The sequence below is a fragment of the Dreissena polymorpha genome, chromosome 2 (assembly GCF_020536995.1).
Source record: "Dreissena polymorpha isolate Duluth1 chromosome 2, UMN_Dpol_1.0, whole genome shotgun sequence".
Lineage (NCBI taxonomy): Eukaryota > Metazoa > Mollusca > Bivalvia > Myida > Dreissenidae > Dreissena > Dreissena polymorpha.
This window is the reverse complement of record NC_068356.1, coordinates 129722398-129738470: the sequence shown is the minus strand read 5'-3', so window position 1 is coordinate 129738470 and position 16073 is coordinate 129722398. Positions and strand designations below refer to the sequence as shown.

Genomic DNA, 16073 nt, shown 5'->3' with positions numbered 1-16073 from the left:
TCTAATTCAAGTAGTTTTCATGAGATCTTCACCAAACTTGGTCAGAAGTTGTATCTACATGATGTCTAGGCCAAGTTCGAACATGGGCCTTGCCGGGTCAAAAACTAGGTTACGGGGTCACTTAGTGCGTTTTAAACATTCAGCATGTTGTCCGCTCTCTAATTCAAGTAGTTTTCATCCGATCTTCACCAAACTTGGTCAGAAGTTGTATCTAGATGATCTTAAGGCCAAGTTCGAACATGGGCCTTGCCGGGTCAAAAACTAGGTCATGGGGTCACTTAGTGCGTTTTTTAACATTCAGCATGGTGTCCTCTCTCTTATTGAAGTAGTTTTCATCTGATCTTCACCAAACTTGGTCAGAAGTTTTATCTAGATGATCTTAAGGTCAAGTTCCAATATGGGCCATGCCAGATCAAAAACTAGGTCACAGGGTCACTTAGTACGTTTTACACATTGAGCATGGTGTCCGCTCTCTATTTCAAGTAGTTTAAATCCGATCTTCACCAAACTTGGTCAGAAGTTGTAACTAGATGATGTGTAGGTCAAGTTCGAACATGGGCCATGCCGGGTCAAAAACTAGGACACGGGATCACTTAGTGTGTTTTAAACCCCACCATGTTGTCCGCTCTCTAATTCAAGTAGTTTTTATCCAATCTTCACCAAAATTGGTCAGAAGTTGTATCATGATAATGTCTTGGGCAAGTTTGAATATGGGTCATGCAAGGTCAAAAACAAGGTCACGGGGTCACTTAGTGCGTTTTAAACATTCAGCATGTTGTCCGCTCTCTAATTCAAGTAGTTTTCATCCAATCTTCACCAAACTTGGTCAGAAGTTGTATCTAGATGATGTCTAGGTCAAGTTTGAATATGGGTCATGCCGGGTCAAAAACTAGGTCACGGAGTATCTTAGTGCGTTTTAAACCTCACCATGCTATCCTCTCTCTAATTCAAGTAGTTTTCATCCAATCCTCACCAAACTTGGTCACAAGTTTTATCTAAATGATCTCTAGGACAAGTTTGATCATGGGCCATTCCGGGCCTAAGACTAGGTCATGGGGTCACTTAGTGTGTTTTTTAACATTCAGCATGGTGTCCGATCTCTAATTCAAGTAGTTTACATCCGATCTTCACCAAACTTTGTCAGAAGTTTTATGGAGATGATGTTAAGGCCAAGTTAGAACATTGGCCTTTCTTGGTCAAAAACTAGGTCAAGGGGTCACTTAGTGCGTTTTAAAAATTGAGCATGGTTTCCGCTGTTTTTTGTGAAGACGACATGCAAAATATTATGTGTCAATGCGACATGTGGGGGTATTCGTCAGGTCTGTGACAAAGCTCTAGTTTGTGGCAAGACTTGCAGGGACTCATATGCATCAAATTAAAATGTTAGAAGTACTTCATGGCAGGGTTCCATGGGGAGATTTTTACAGTTTATATTTACAGTATTACACGTGTCAACAATATATTTCCTTTGGAAGTTTAAATGCAATTGCATGTTTTATCATTTAAAGAACCAACCACAAGGGTGTTTTTTGCGGACACAGGTGTTTTTGTCTTATAGACTCGCTATTAATGTTAACAATGACAAAATTTAATATGTTTGCAGATTTTATGAAGGCATTTGAGAATAATTTATTATATTAGCTGTCTTTATAATTCCAGTTGTGTAATATATTAATTATTTAACTTTTATGTACTTGTCTCAGTGTAGAAAGTTTAGTTAAGTCACTTGTGATTTGAGTGTATGCTATATGCACATATAACATTAATAGGATCAAAACCTTCGTATTTAATGAACACGTTGCTCTGCAAGTAGGTAGAGAATGATACATTTCCTTGCAGAAAGGCTATTAAACATGGTAAACATTTCATCTCAACAAAGTCAGACCTAGTTGAAAATGATATTATTTCACTGAAGATCATACAAGTATAATAAATGTTCATCTGGTTTAATTGTTTAGGGAAGATGTTATGTATGGACATTGACCGGAGGGAGAAATGATGAGCCTACACAACCCCATGAAAAGACAACCTTTGAAGTCAGTAAAAGATATGCTTTAAAGTGCCTATTCAGTCCTGACTCAACGTAAGTTTTTATTTTGGGTAGCTAAAACAAAAACTGCAGCAAAAAATATAACAGCAACTGTTACATTAATAACAATTATGCATTATACTTAATGTAAATTGCTTGCGTTGTAAAAGTTGATAAGAAAAGTGTAAGTATGGCATTCAAGTGGATATATAAACAGACCTGGCACTGTATGGCGTTCACATCAATATATAAACACACCTGGCACTTATGGCGTTCACATCAATATATAAACAGACCAGGTGCTGTATGGCATTCACATGGATATATAAACACACCTGGCACTGTATGGCATTCACATGGATATATAAACACACCTGGCACTGTATGGCATTAACATCAATATATAAACTCACCTGGCACTATATGGCATTTACATCGATATTTAAACAGACCTGGCACTGTATGTCATTCACATGGATATGTAAACACACCTGGCACTGTATGGCATTCACATGGCTATATAAACAGACATGGCATTCGCATGGATATATAAACACACCTGGCACTGTATGGCATTCACATGGATATATAAACACCTTGCACTGTATGGCATACACATCGATATATAAACAGACCTGGTACTGTATGGCATACACATGGATATATAAACAGACCTGGCACTGTATGGCATACACATGGATATATAAACAGACGTGGCACTGTATGGAATACATATGGATATATAAACAGACCTGGCACTGTATGACATTCACATGGATATATAAACAGATCTGGCACTGTATGACATACACATGGGTATGTAAACACACCTTGCACTGTATGGTTTTTACATGGATATATAAACAGACCTGGCACTGTATGGCATTCTCATGGATATATGAACAGACCTGGCACTGTATGGCATTGACATGGATATATAAACACACCTAGCACTGTATGGCGTTCACATGGATATACAAACAGACCTGGCACTGTATGGGCTTCACAAGGATATATAAACACCTTGCACTGTATGGCATACACATGGATATATAAACAGACCTGGCACTGTATGGCATAGTGCTGCAACAATATACCGGTATATCGGTATATATCGCAATACGCAATCCGCATATTGTATTGCGATACGATTTTCATCATACCGGTACGAAAATTTTACAAACATTCATTCACATTCCGTCCAGAAAAGCCATCCGAAATAACGATATCACGGTAAACAAAGCAAAGCGGTGTAAATAAATTTTTACGTAAAAATAGCATTCTAAAAAGTGTATTATACGGAGTAGCGTTGTAACATGGGAGCATTCGTTCGATGCTTTTGAACAGATTATCGTTAAATTAATTGCGCACAACTGTGAATGTTTCGTTCGATTCTGAATTGAGCATTTTTAATTTGTAATCCGAATTTCGGAAACACACTTCCAAATTTTAATGCTTACGCGACAATAAAAAAATATCGTCAAATAAAAAGTGCTTTATCCTTTGTCTCAATAAAAAACGCGCGAAAATTATGCAGAAATGTAGAATGTCGCATGGAAAGTATGGGTGTATTTTGTGTTGTATAAAAACGGGAACATCACATCAAGCGAATTAAGCGTGTTCTGTGAAAACAAAAACATCCCGGTAGGACGTTATTTCATCACATCTTTAAATAGTAACACATGCCAAAATGTTTTTGATACTTAAGAAAATTTGCGAATGTTTGTGTTTCTTGTTATTCTTGAGCACATTTATAGTAAATATTTACCAGAATTTGTTTTAAAACTGGAGTACATGTTGTATACCGGATTATCTGGTAATTGGCGAGTTATAATTCTGGTACAAGTTAGCAATATATTGCGATATATTGCGATACGGGTTTTTGTACTGACAATATATTGCAATACGGTTTTTGGCGTATTGTTGCAGCACTAGTATGGCATACACATCGATATATAAACACACCTGGCACTGTATGACTTACACAACGATATATAAACACCTTGCACTGTATGGCATACACATGGATATATAAACACACCTGGCACTGTATGGCATACATATTGATATATAAACACACCTGGCACTGTATAACATACACATGGATATATAAACACCTTGCACTGTATGGCATACACATCGATATATTAACAGACCTGGCACTGTATGGCATTCACATGGATATATAAACATACCTTGCACTGTATGGCATTCACATGGATATATAAACACACCTGGCACTGTATGGCGTTCACATGGATGTATAAACACACCTGGCACTGTATGACATACACATGGATATATTAACACCTTGCATTGTATGGCATACACATCGATATATAAACAGACCTGACACTGTATGGCATACACATCAAAATATAAACACACCTGGCACTGTATGACATACACATGGATATATAAACACCTTGCTCTGTATGGCATACACATCGATATATAAACAGACCTGGCACTGTATGGCATTCACAAGGATATATAAACAGACCTTGCACTGTATGGCATTCACATGGATATATAAACAGACCTGACACTGTATGACATACACATGGATATATAAACACCTTGCACTGTATGGCATACACATCGATATATAAACAGACCTGGCACTGTATGGCATTCACAAGGATATATAAACAGACCTTGCACTGTATGGCATTCACATGGATATATAAACACACATGGCACTGTATGGCATTCAAATGGTTATATAAATAGACCTGACACTGTATGGCATTCACATGGATATATAAACACACATGGCACTGTTAAGTGTTCACATGGATATATAAACACACCTGGCACTGTATGGCATTCACATGAATATATTAACAGGCCTGGCACTGTATGGCATACAAATTGATCTATAAACAGACATGGCGCTGCTTATAACCCCACATACAATTGGCTTCCAAATTGGCAAGCTACATGTAGTACTGCTGATTGCGTTTATAGCTATGAAAAGATTATAATTAAATAAGCATATGAGTGTTCAATAAACAGCACATGTTTTGTGGGACTTCTCTACAACTATGAATACAATGTTCTTAATATATATACTATTTCGAACTTTTTAAAATTGTTTTTTCTTCCAAATGAAATTTAATAGGCTAATAAGAAGATAATGATTGAAATTGACGTATCATAAAGAATGAGCTAATGCCTGTTTAAAAAACTTTTTTGAGACTGTCTTATTATTACTTATTTACGACACTACTATGGTTTGTTAAAATGACAGTAATTTTTTTTATTGAGACAGCCTGATTACAAAAATAATCTTTATTATACTGTGAATGTTCCATTTTCAAAGAATCAACAATCTTTTAACCTGATAACGAAGAACCACATAAGACCCAATGTATTTTATTAATAATTCAAAATCTAATAACAGTCTATACTAAATTTAAAAGAGGTTGTCATTATTTCAATTGCAACAAGAATAGAGATCCTGTTGTGATATGTATACATGCTCTTTTTAATTTCAAGATTTTAAATTTGCGTTTGAAATGTTAGATAGATCTATTAAAGTTTTAATATTTCTCCACCACCACATCACCAATCATCATCATCATCATCATCATCATCATCAAGAACGGGACAAACAAATAAATAATAAAGTAATTCATTTTATATCAGTTATATGCCTTTGCATTGAACCAAATTAATTCAGATGTATAAACATACATCACTTTTGAACTTAAGCTCACAGCTATAAAAAATCATCTACATCATATAAATTATAAGACAGGTTATTTTTTTATTTACATTACAATTTACTAGTGCACTTCTTTAAACAAAGTCTTAAGGACGAAAAACTTGTTTTGAAGTGGAACAATGTTACTTTGTGTTAATTTTATATGGAAAACATAGGTTAAATAGGTCAAGATTAATGTCTCCTTTTCATTCTGGGCAAAAGAATGTGGAGCTTAGAAACCATGAAGTCTACAAAATCTGACTGCAATGTAAATAGGAACATTTGAAAGAATGTTTAGATAAGTACTCGTTGATCCAAAAATAGTTATGAAATAAAATGTCAGCAGTATTAACAGGTCAATTTTACATACGTTCACAGTTCATTACAATCAATTGATAACACAATAAAAATGATTTAAAGGGGCCTTTTCACAGATTTTGGCATATTTTGAAGTTTGTCATTAAATGCTTTATATTGATAAATGTAAACATTGGATCTTAAAAGCTCCAGTAAAAAATCAAGAATAAAATTTAAAAAAGGAAAAAATAGCCGATACCAGGGCTCGAACCAGTGACCCCCGGGGTCCTGGAGATAGTCTGAAGTAAAAAATACATTAGCCCTCTCTGCTATTCCGCCTAGTATACACAGTTTGAGTATTTTATACCTTATATAAGCAATCTTCGTAGTTTCGTAAATTTAAACAACAACAACAGAACTCTCCAAATTATTCAATCGTTTCGCGTTGCAAGGCTTTATAATTTTTAGGTTTTCAAATCGTCTCAAGATACATATAATGGCTATATTGGACTATGGTAAATGTTCAGTAATAGTGTTTCCTCACAAATATTATAACTTAAACGAAAAATTTGCGAATCTGAAACAACTTATTTCAATTTTGTCAATTTACCAAACCGTGAAAAGATCCCTTTAATGACCAAGGATGTTCACTTTTAGTATTTCATAGAAGATTATACTGTATAGGATGACTAAATCTTCTATCATACAACTAAATGATTTAATTGAAAATAACACTGGGTATTGGATAAACATGTGCTTTTCAGGCCTATTAGTCTTTATCCTGTAGCTACATGTACATGGCAGACTACTCCTATTTGCCTTTCATTTCATGCTAAAGGTCAAATGCAGTTAAGACTTAAAGGCAATTTATCTTGTTAAAATATATAACAATCCTCATTCATTTGTTCTTAAATTTAAATCTATATATATGTACGCCTTGAATGTATACATTTCATATCTATGTACCTTGTAAGAATAGTAGCCTTAAGTTATCAATCCATTACACCATTTTATGAATTTTTTAACTGAATGCAAAAGAAATTGCCAAACTGTATGTGGTATCCTGCTGACATTTTCATTTGATTGCATCATTCAATTCAATTACGCCATTGTCTGGGCATTTTGGAAAGCAATTGCATTATAATATAACATATTTTTGTTTTATAATGGATCAATAATAATTAAACTGGAGTGCATGTGTTGGAATATATGGCTCCATTCAAAACCAATGAGACTGCCTAATTTTATATTTCTTTAAAAAATGTGGAATGTTATTGAATAACAAGATATTTTAAATTAAGTGTTTTGTTAAACAAAAGATGGATTGATAATAGTGTAAGTGATGTAAAAGACTGTTTAATCTAATAATTTTGGTACATTGTTCGTTTACTTTTTAAAGGTAATTGACATAAAAATAAAAGGGTTATTTTTATGAATAAGTTGTTATTTTGTTAGTTGATCAAATAATGTCTATCCACATACAATTGCCTGCTTACACCAACTGTTTTAAAATGGAAATGGAGGATGAATATAAAAAAATGTGGTGTGCAGATTTCAACTGGTCATAGAAGAAAATAAAACTTGACAAAATTAAACATGGTAATTTTAATCCATACAAAAACTTTGGTGAGAAGAACAAGAGCCAGTAGAGGTTTGCCTAAAAGCAAAGCCCCATTAACACTCAAAATCAACGAATATTTGCGGAAATTTTTAAACAAAAATAAAAAATCACTGTTCTTTAAAGCAAAAGCCGAGATTTCAGGGCCTAAGATGTGGTATGGTAAGATAGATTTATTAAAATTTAAAATGCTCGTTTTTATTTTGTGTGTGACTTAGTCACACTTTATAAGATTATTCCATGTGAATTTCCCACGACAATATCCGAACATTTACGAGCCAATATGATATTGGCTTTGGCATCGTTGAAAGCATTACATAGCTTTGAGAACTTCCATTGCATTTGCTCATGAATGTTTTGATATTGTTGCGGGATCACATTGAATATACTGTCACTCATAAAATAAAAACGAGCGTTTTGTATCTCGTTAAATCTATGTAAAAAGACCACATATAACGAAATTGTGGCTATTGCTACATGTATCAGGAACACTGATTTTTAATGTGTTAACTTTATTTTCCAAAATATTTTATGATTTTGAGTGTTTATAGTGGTTAAAAAGAAAAGTTGTTTTCACAGTTGTTTTTGTAAAAATAATGTATAGATGCTACCGATTTTGTGAGCATTTGAATTACAAATATAGTTTGACAGTTGTTTTGATATGATACATTTTCCAATTCCTTGTGTGTGTAAACTACTATAACTACACATATGTGCACCTTCTTGTAACTATGAGAAAGATTGAGTGTCAGATGTTTGTTACCTTAAAGTAACATTACTACTCAAAATCAACGAGAACACTATTTAGTAAAATAAAGCTAAACAATTAAAAAATCATTGTTCCTTACGGCAATTGCCGAATTTCAATGCCAGATGTGGTCTGGTAAAATAGATGTTTGTTGATACAAAATGCTTGTTTTTATTATTGTTTTGTATTGGTACCATTTGAGTGTTTGTGTGTCGTATTAATAGATATATTCGCGGGAAATTAAAATGGAATTAAATGTGTCACAAATAAATAAAAATGAGCATTATGTATCTACAAAAATGTAATCATACCACATCCAGCATTAAAATTTTGGCTCTAGCTATAAGTAACACTGATTTTTTCAGGTGTTAACTTCATTTTACGAAATTCTAAACAAAATTTTCGTTGATTTTAAGCATTATAGAGACTTTAAAAGAAGATCAATGTTGAATTTCTAGTAGATATTCACATACTCATTTACTTCTTTATAACTTCAATGACAATTCATTATATATTGTATTTAGTTAATACTCAATCTATTTAAAAATGTATTAGTTACTGGCTCGGCGTTTTGGGAGAAAACCCGAGGTATTGTCAAAGCCAGCTCGATGTCTGACATCCGCCGTCCACGTCATTCTAAAACCTTATTATTGGCTCTAAAATCAAAGTGCTTACACCTACAACTTTGAAACTTCATATGTAGCTGCACCTTGAAGAGTTCTACACGCCACACCCATTTTGGGTCACTAGGTCAAAGGTCAAGGTCACTGTGACCTCTAAAAAAAAATCTGACAAGCTTTCATTTATTCAAAACTGCACCCGTAGCCGAGCATGGCACCCGTTATACGGTGCTCTTGTTTGTATCTAAAGCAGTTCTTGCAAAAATAAGTTGTAACTAGTCATCCTGTATAAAATCTAAAGGTGCCGAGATGTTTTGTCATGAACTCAAAACAGAACAACATTTTTTTAAAAATATATATTGATTGCGGCAATTTGCCTTTTGCTGATTATTCATCTTATTAAAAAACTGTCCTCTTATTACTTGTATCCAAAAAAATAGCTTTGTCACTTTGGGTTACACATTTCTATTTAAAGAGCATAATAAAAAAACAAAAACAAAAACTACTTATGACAAATATATTTATATATCGGCCGGACAAGCGTACCCTTTATTTTCACAAAATAACAACAACATTAACAGCCTTGCTTAAACTTTTATACGACTTTAGTGAGCTATCAGGGCCACCATTGCCCTCTTGTTTTTTTTTTTTTTTTATGCAATTATTCTACATTTTAAGAATGTTGAGCTAACAAAAAGTATAGGAAGTAATTATAATTATCAAAGGAGAATCTGTTGTTATGTCTTCATATTTTTTTGAAGACAAAAACTAATATTCTTTGATTTTTCTCAAGTTTAAATGACGCCTATGGAGTGTGAGGAATTATTCATTGCACATGTCTGTCAGCATAAAAGTATTTCAGTGCATCCTTGAGTCAATATCTCTTTGATTGTAACCCTTTATAACTAGGCACTGATTGCCAAACTGCTTTTTTTGTTTCTTTTGCCAATACTGGCACTAGCAGATGCCATTTTCAAGTGATTCACTTGCAGTGGCTTATGTCTTGGGCAATCCTCATCTTCTTGCTGTAAAGATACATTGCATCATGATAATATTTATATTCATTTTATGGTAAACTGCGTACAGGAAGTCAATTTACTTCGAGCTTCGAGAACTAATAACGAAAACATTTAAAGATAATTAAACATACAAAACTGACATTAAGGCTCATTTGTTTGGATTGTAATTCCACATACCGGTAACCTGTAATATTAATGATGGCTACTGTAGTACATAATAGCTTCAACAATTATTTCATTACAGCTTCGTATATTATTCCACGTAGAAAACAGAAATTGTGTAGTATTAGCTCACTTAAGCACCAAGTGCTCAAGGTAATAGTTAGTTTGACCTTTGTCCAGCGTTGTGCACTGTGAGGTGTATGTCAGCAACTTTAAGCTGGGTTCCACTTGAAAAGGTCACATTTTTCATCTAGATGAAACTCTTGTCTGAATGTATATCGAGACAATATTTGGTCCGAGCTTGAATCTGGGTATTGTATGTCCAAAATCTAGGTCACCATTTCAACTCCTAAGTAAGAAACATATTTGCCACTCTAGAGGCTACATTTATGACGTTGTCTTGATGAAACTCCATCAGAATGTTAATCTTGTCAAGACTTGACAATATCTAGTAATAACTGTGGCTACCTCAAAGGTCAAGAAATCACTGAAACTTCAGAGGTCTATTAATGCCCTAAAACAGTTTGAAAGTTCTTTACTCTGCCATGTTTACCATATATTGATAGAATTTGAAATAACCTTACACATATGCCTGCCATTGTAAGTTGCGTTTTAATCTTGTCTACTTACTTCAGAGGTGAATGTCAGACTTCAAAGATCAAAGTTTGCCATGAAATATATTTTATGGACTGTTACTTTGTCGTTCATCATGCTATTTTTAAGTAACATACTGCTTATGACAACCATGAAGACTGAGCATTTTGTATGTAAACCTGTCTCTCTACCTCAGAGGTCATGGTCACACTAAGAGGACAAAGATCAAATTTGCCTTGTCCAGGCTGTAACTTTTTCATTCGTCCATTCAATTTAGAACAAAAACAATTTAACCCAAAAGACTAACATAAGGAAAGTAACTTTCTCATAACCATTAAGGTTAAGGTCACAATAAGAAGTCAAAAGTCAGAATTTGCCATCAACAGCTTGTGTTTGACATAAGCAGAGCTTTGACAAAAGTGGAATGTCAGGGCATCCATGCCCCATGTCTTGTTCATTAAGGTTTATCTGTGGTTCTCTTCCTAAGGTCTTCTAGGTCTTAAGACTTGAACACTCGGTTTCTATTCACTGAGGTGAGCGCTTAAGAACCATCATGGTGCTCATTTTTCAGGCTTCTAGCAACTACACTGGCTGATAATTCTACCAAGATATGGAAGACTGCAGACTGGACTTTGCATTCTGAGTTAAAGGACACTGCTCAGCGATGGGTGTGGGACTGTGCATTTAGCGGGGACTCTCAATACATCATCACAGGTGCGTTATCATTAGGGATGGCAACGAATACCGATTTCGGTATTCGAATATTCGGTCACCCTTCCGAACGAATATTCGGTCAACATCTGTTGGAAAAAAGTCAACTTTGTTTACCGTACCATTACTCCATGAATTCTACTTTCGTTTTTACCGGAAGTTCACCGGAAGTGACTAAGTATTGACACAGCGTTGCCGTCGCTTATTCGAAGCTGATTTTGTTGATTACTTTTTATTGTTAAAATTGAATGACAAAAACTGTTTTTAAACTATTAATATCATACATCAACAATAGAACGAGAAACATAATATTACATGACGACAAAATAATTACATGACAAAACAGTAAGATCTACATATAATTAAAGCTGAACTTAAACGAATTATGTACATAGCCACAACACACTTTGAACCTGTTTAACAGACTAAACAGTCAGTCTTTAAAAGTTGCCACGTTTAAAAGACACTTGGATCGACGACTTCTTATCGAATGATGTCGTGAAATACTTCCAAGCAGCGGAAGGCGTAGGTGGCATTTTGCTTGGACAGATATTTACTTTATGCGTGTAGCAATTATAATATTTTCAATTAAATGCGGGTGAAATACCAAAAACATTTCTTTAAGTATAATACCTGATTGAATATTGAGTAATTAATTAATGTTTGGACCATACGATACCCAAATACTCATTAGAGGTTGAGTAAATTATTTTCTAAAAGCTTTTTTGATTGGACAACGTGATTATAACCATACGATCTGTTTTGTTTTTCACACCAAGTCGGCTCTTTCTTTACTCATTTAATCTTTGATCATTTTAAATGTAATTCGAGTTATTAGATCAAGACGGGTCGGTGTTGTAATTGCCATACGGTCTTATTTGTTTTTTACACAAAGTTGGCTTTTTCTTTACTCATTTAATCTTTGATAATTTAAAATGTAATTCGAGTCATTAGATCAAGTACAGGTTGGTGTTTTGATTGCCGACGCGATTTGCACCTATCATAATTTTGAGACAAATTTAAGTGTCTGGCTTTAAGCGGGATTTATGACCGGTATACTGTCATCACCATAGCGACGCATTATCGCGCCTACCGGAATAAACATTATGACACGAGGAACAACTTTTTTGACAGTGTTTGAAGCAAATTTTACGAATACAAAGTCTTGGAAATTACTCGATTTTTTATTTTTTCTTCCAAATTTTTGATTCGGAAAACAGTATCCGAATATTCGGTCCGGGACCGAATATTCGGATATTCGTTGACATCCCTAGTTATCATGGATTTGCATAGAGATAATAATTAGTATGTCTCATTTAATTGCTAAGTATCTTCATTTGTAACAGCCAAAGCATTTAATATTTCACATATTTGTAGAGATACTGAGCCAAGAAACACAATATTTTTGTTAACCTGGTAAAATGTTCTTGCAGTATCAAACTTGTGTGACAGATTCAGCACCAAACATTGCATGGTTGTCATTGATGAAAATTTTGTTGCCCAAACAGTGTGGGTTTTAATCTAAATTTAAGACAGTCACCAATGTTCTTTTTAAAATAGACATCTTTTAAATCCATCCTTTCAAATAATTCTTCAAATAATAGTATCAGTTTTTTTTTAAGTTAAAACATAGCTTGTTCTCATATTTAATTTACAATTAAGCTAAAATGATAAAAAAATTATGATTTTGCTGTGTGCATGTGTAACTAAATCTCTGCAACGATTGAGCAAACCTTAAGGACACATTATGTTGATGCGCATGTGCCGAAATCCAACAATCTTGCAGAATATCTTTGTGTGGGTTAGGAAATTTTACTTGTATATGCAACTGTGACAATATCGCCATTATATGGCAATTTTGACAGGTTTATTGCCAGCAACCACAATTATGAATTTTAAAATAATTTTTTACACAAATATTATTTTGCTTATCCTCTGCCATATTCTGTATGATCATTTTGTTCTATTTATAAACAAAGCTGTTTGGATTATGCTGTGATGGTTGTTAGGGGTTGAGCATAGCAATGTATTTAAAAACTCGCTGTGTAACTACATAATGATGCAATAAACAGGTGTGACAGACCAAATGACCTCTTTATCCTCTTGTAAATATTCAAATTCTGGACTATACAATTATAGACAATTACTGTTCCTCTCATCAGTGTTCTTTATTGGCAATTTCATGATTCTGATGGTTATTTTAATACTGGTCATTTGTGGAAATCAATTACTAACATGCCAATACTGTTAAACACAAAGAGATATTAATTTGCAGTGAAGTGAAAGTATGTAGAAAACTTATTTAAAATTTGCATGCCAACACATGATCGGTTGAATTAGTATAAATCTTGCCTTTTACAGGTTTCATTTTGCTTTCATCTTACTTTATCTACTAGGAATTTCCAGATATGTACAATATGAAGTTTTGTTGTGAATTCTTGTTTATTGAGCATTGCTTTAAGTTCACAAAAGGAAAACCAACAGGTATCATTAATCTGTGTTAAGGTTATGTTTCTGGTTATCGCATGTTATTGGAATCAAATCATGCAAACAACTGCTCTGGTATAATATACATGGAAATAGCTTTTTAGCTCACCTGATTGCTCAGGTGAGCTTTTGTGACTGGTCTTTGTCCGTCCGTCCACATTTGTTCGTAAACACTCTAGAAGCCACATTTATTGTCCGATCTTCATGAAACTTGGTCAGAAGATTCTTCCCAATGAAATCTCAGTGAAGTTCGAAACTGGGTTGTGCTGGGTCAAAAACCAGGTCACTAGGTCAAAAAAGGAAAAAAACTTGTAAACACTGTAGAAGTCACATTTCATGCCCAATCTTCATTTAACTTTGTCAAAATGTTTGTCTTAATGATATGTTGGTCAAAAATAAAAATGTATTGGCTCTGCTGAATAAATGTTACCAATCATTCATAATTTTTCTCCAACCTACACATGAAACATCGTTGGCAACATAAAAATCAAATTCAGTGTAACTAACAGAGGTATTTCATATTGAAACTTCATAGATAGCTAGACCTCATTATGTTGATGTGTAGTGCAAAAGACCTATAACTTTTGCTTCCATATTTATACAGTTATTTCCCTTTTGTTTATTTTTGCTTTTTAAATGTTCTTGCGGAGCACATCTTGAAAACTATAAGAGGTATGATATTAAAACTTGACTGTAAGTAGGTATCCTTGATGTGGTGTGTTGTGTACACGGACCATAACTCTTACATCCAATTTTGAGCATTTCTGCAGTTTGTGTATGAATAACAATTTCAGATTGAATGTGGTATATCTTACAAATTATGTGAGATACCAGCTTGACACTTCATAGATATCAATGATAGGAAGTGAAGTACACTAGAGCCATAGCTGTTGCATTCATAATTGTAAAGTAATTTCCTTTGTAATTGTTCCTGCTGATTTTTTATTTCCATGACATATCTTGTTTATAATATGAGATATATAGAAAAACCCTCCTGGGTATGAGGCTTGAATTGTTGCATTATTAGGCAGCCAATTTTAAGTACTGAACTGCATATGCCCTCTGATAAATAACATGCTGAGGTAATTCAGGCGTAATGTGACAGTAATAGAAATATTTATTGTATAAATTTAATCTCTATTTCTAATTCTATTTCCTGATTAAAAGGTTGTGTATCATATGATATTTCTGAGTTATGAGTGTGCTTTCAGCGTCTTCTGACAACATGGCACGCCTGTGGAGTGTTGACACTGGGGAGGTGAAGAAGGAATACAGTGGTCACCAAAAAGCTGTTGTCTGTCTTGCTTTCAGAGACGAGTCGATCCAATAACACCTAATTTATATCATGTCCTTATAAAGAGCATTTGGGTTTATGCGTAACATGCCTTTTTATCAATTTCTGGATAATTAATAATTACTCAAGGATGTCATTTGTTTAGCATTAGAGTCACTGCTGTTCAAGTGCATATACCTTTTACAATTAATATTGTAGCATACCAATTAAAAATGATACTAACTCATGAATCAGATTATGGAAACAAAAACAGGATAATAAAATACTCAAGCATGAAATAGTTACAATAATGTTGGTAATTAGGACAAAACTTCATTGTGTTCAATGATGCAAAGTTATTGCAACCAACGTACCTTTGTTAATGAAAGCGATTTTTATAATGGTAAGATTTTAAAATGTCTATATGATTTGTATGTATGAATTATATATATATATGTTAGTTGTTTGCTGAAGTAAAGAAAATATATAAAGAATATTAGTTTTGCTTTTGAAGTAATTCCGTATTTTTATGCCCCCAGTAGGGTGGCATATAGCAGTTGAACTGTCCGTCAGTCAGTATGTTAATATGTGTGTATGTCAGTCTGTCCGTCCGAAAAAAACACTAACGTTGGCCATAACTTTAGCATTATTGAAAATAGAAACTTGATATTTTGCATGCATGTGTATCTCATGAAGCTGCACATTTTGAGACGTGGAAGTTAAAGGTCAAGGTCATCCTTCAAGATCAAACAAAAACAACAAAAAAATATTGTTTTCAAAGCGGCGTTCTCATGAAGCTGCACATT

At 33.8% G+C, this 16073-nt stretch overlaps 1 protein-coding gene across 3 annotated transcripts in view; it reads left to right on the top strand.

Moving 5' to 3' along the window:
- Positions 1-15761, top strand: part of LOC127868985 (target of rapamycin complex subunit lst8-like) — a 54073-nt gene extending 38312 nt beyond the window's left edge. For all 3 annotated transcript variants that reach the window (XM_052411210.1, XM_052411211.1, XM_052411212.1), the window contains 3 exons: positions 1959-2083; positions 11368-11510; positions 15206-15761. In XM_052411210.1, coding sequence (XP_052267170.1) covers positions 1959-2083; positions 11368-11510; positions 15206-15324 — 387 coding nt within the window. In that variant the 3' untranslated portion in view covers positions 15325-15761. The remainder of the gene's footprint in view (positions 1-1958; positions 2084-11367; positions 11511-15205) is intronic.
- The last annotated feature ends 312 nt before the right edge of the window (positions 15762-16073 follow it).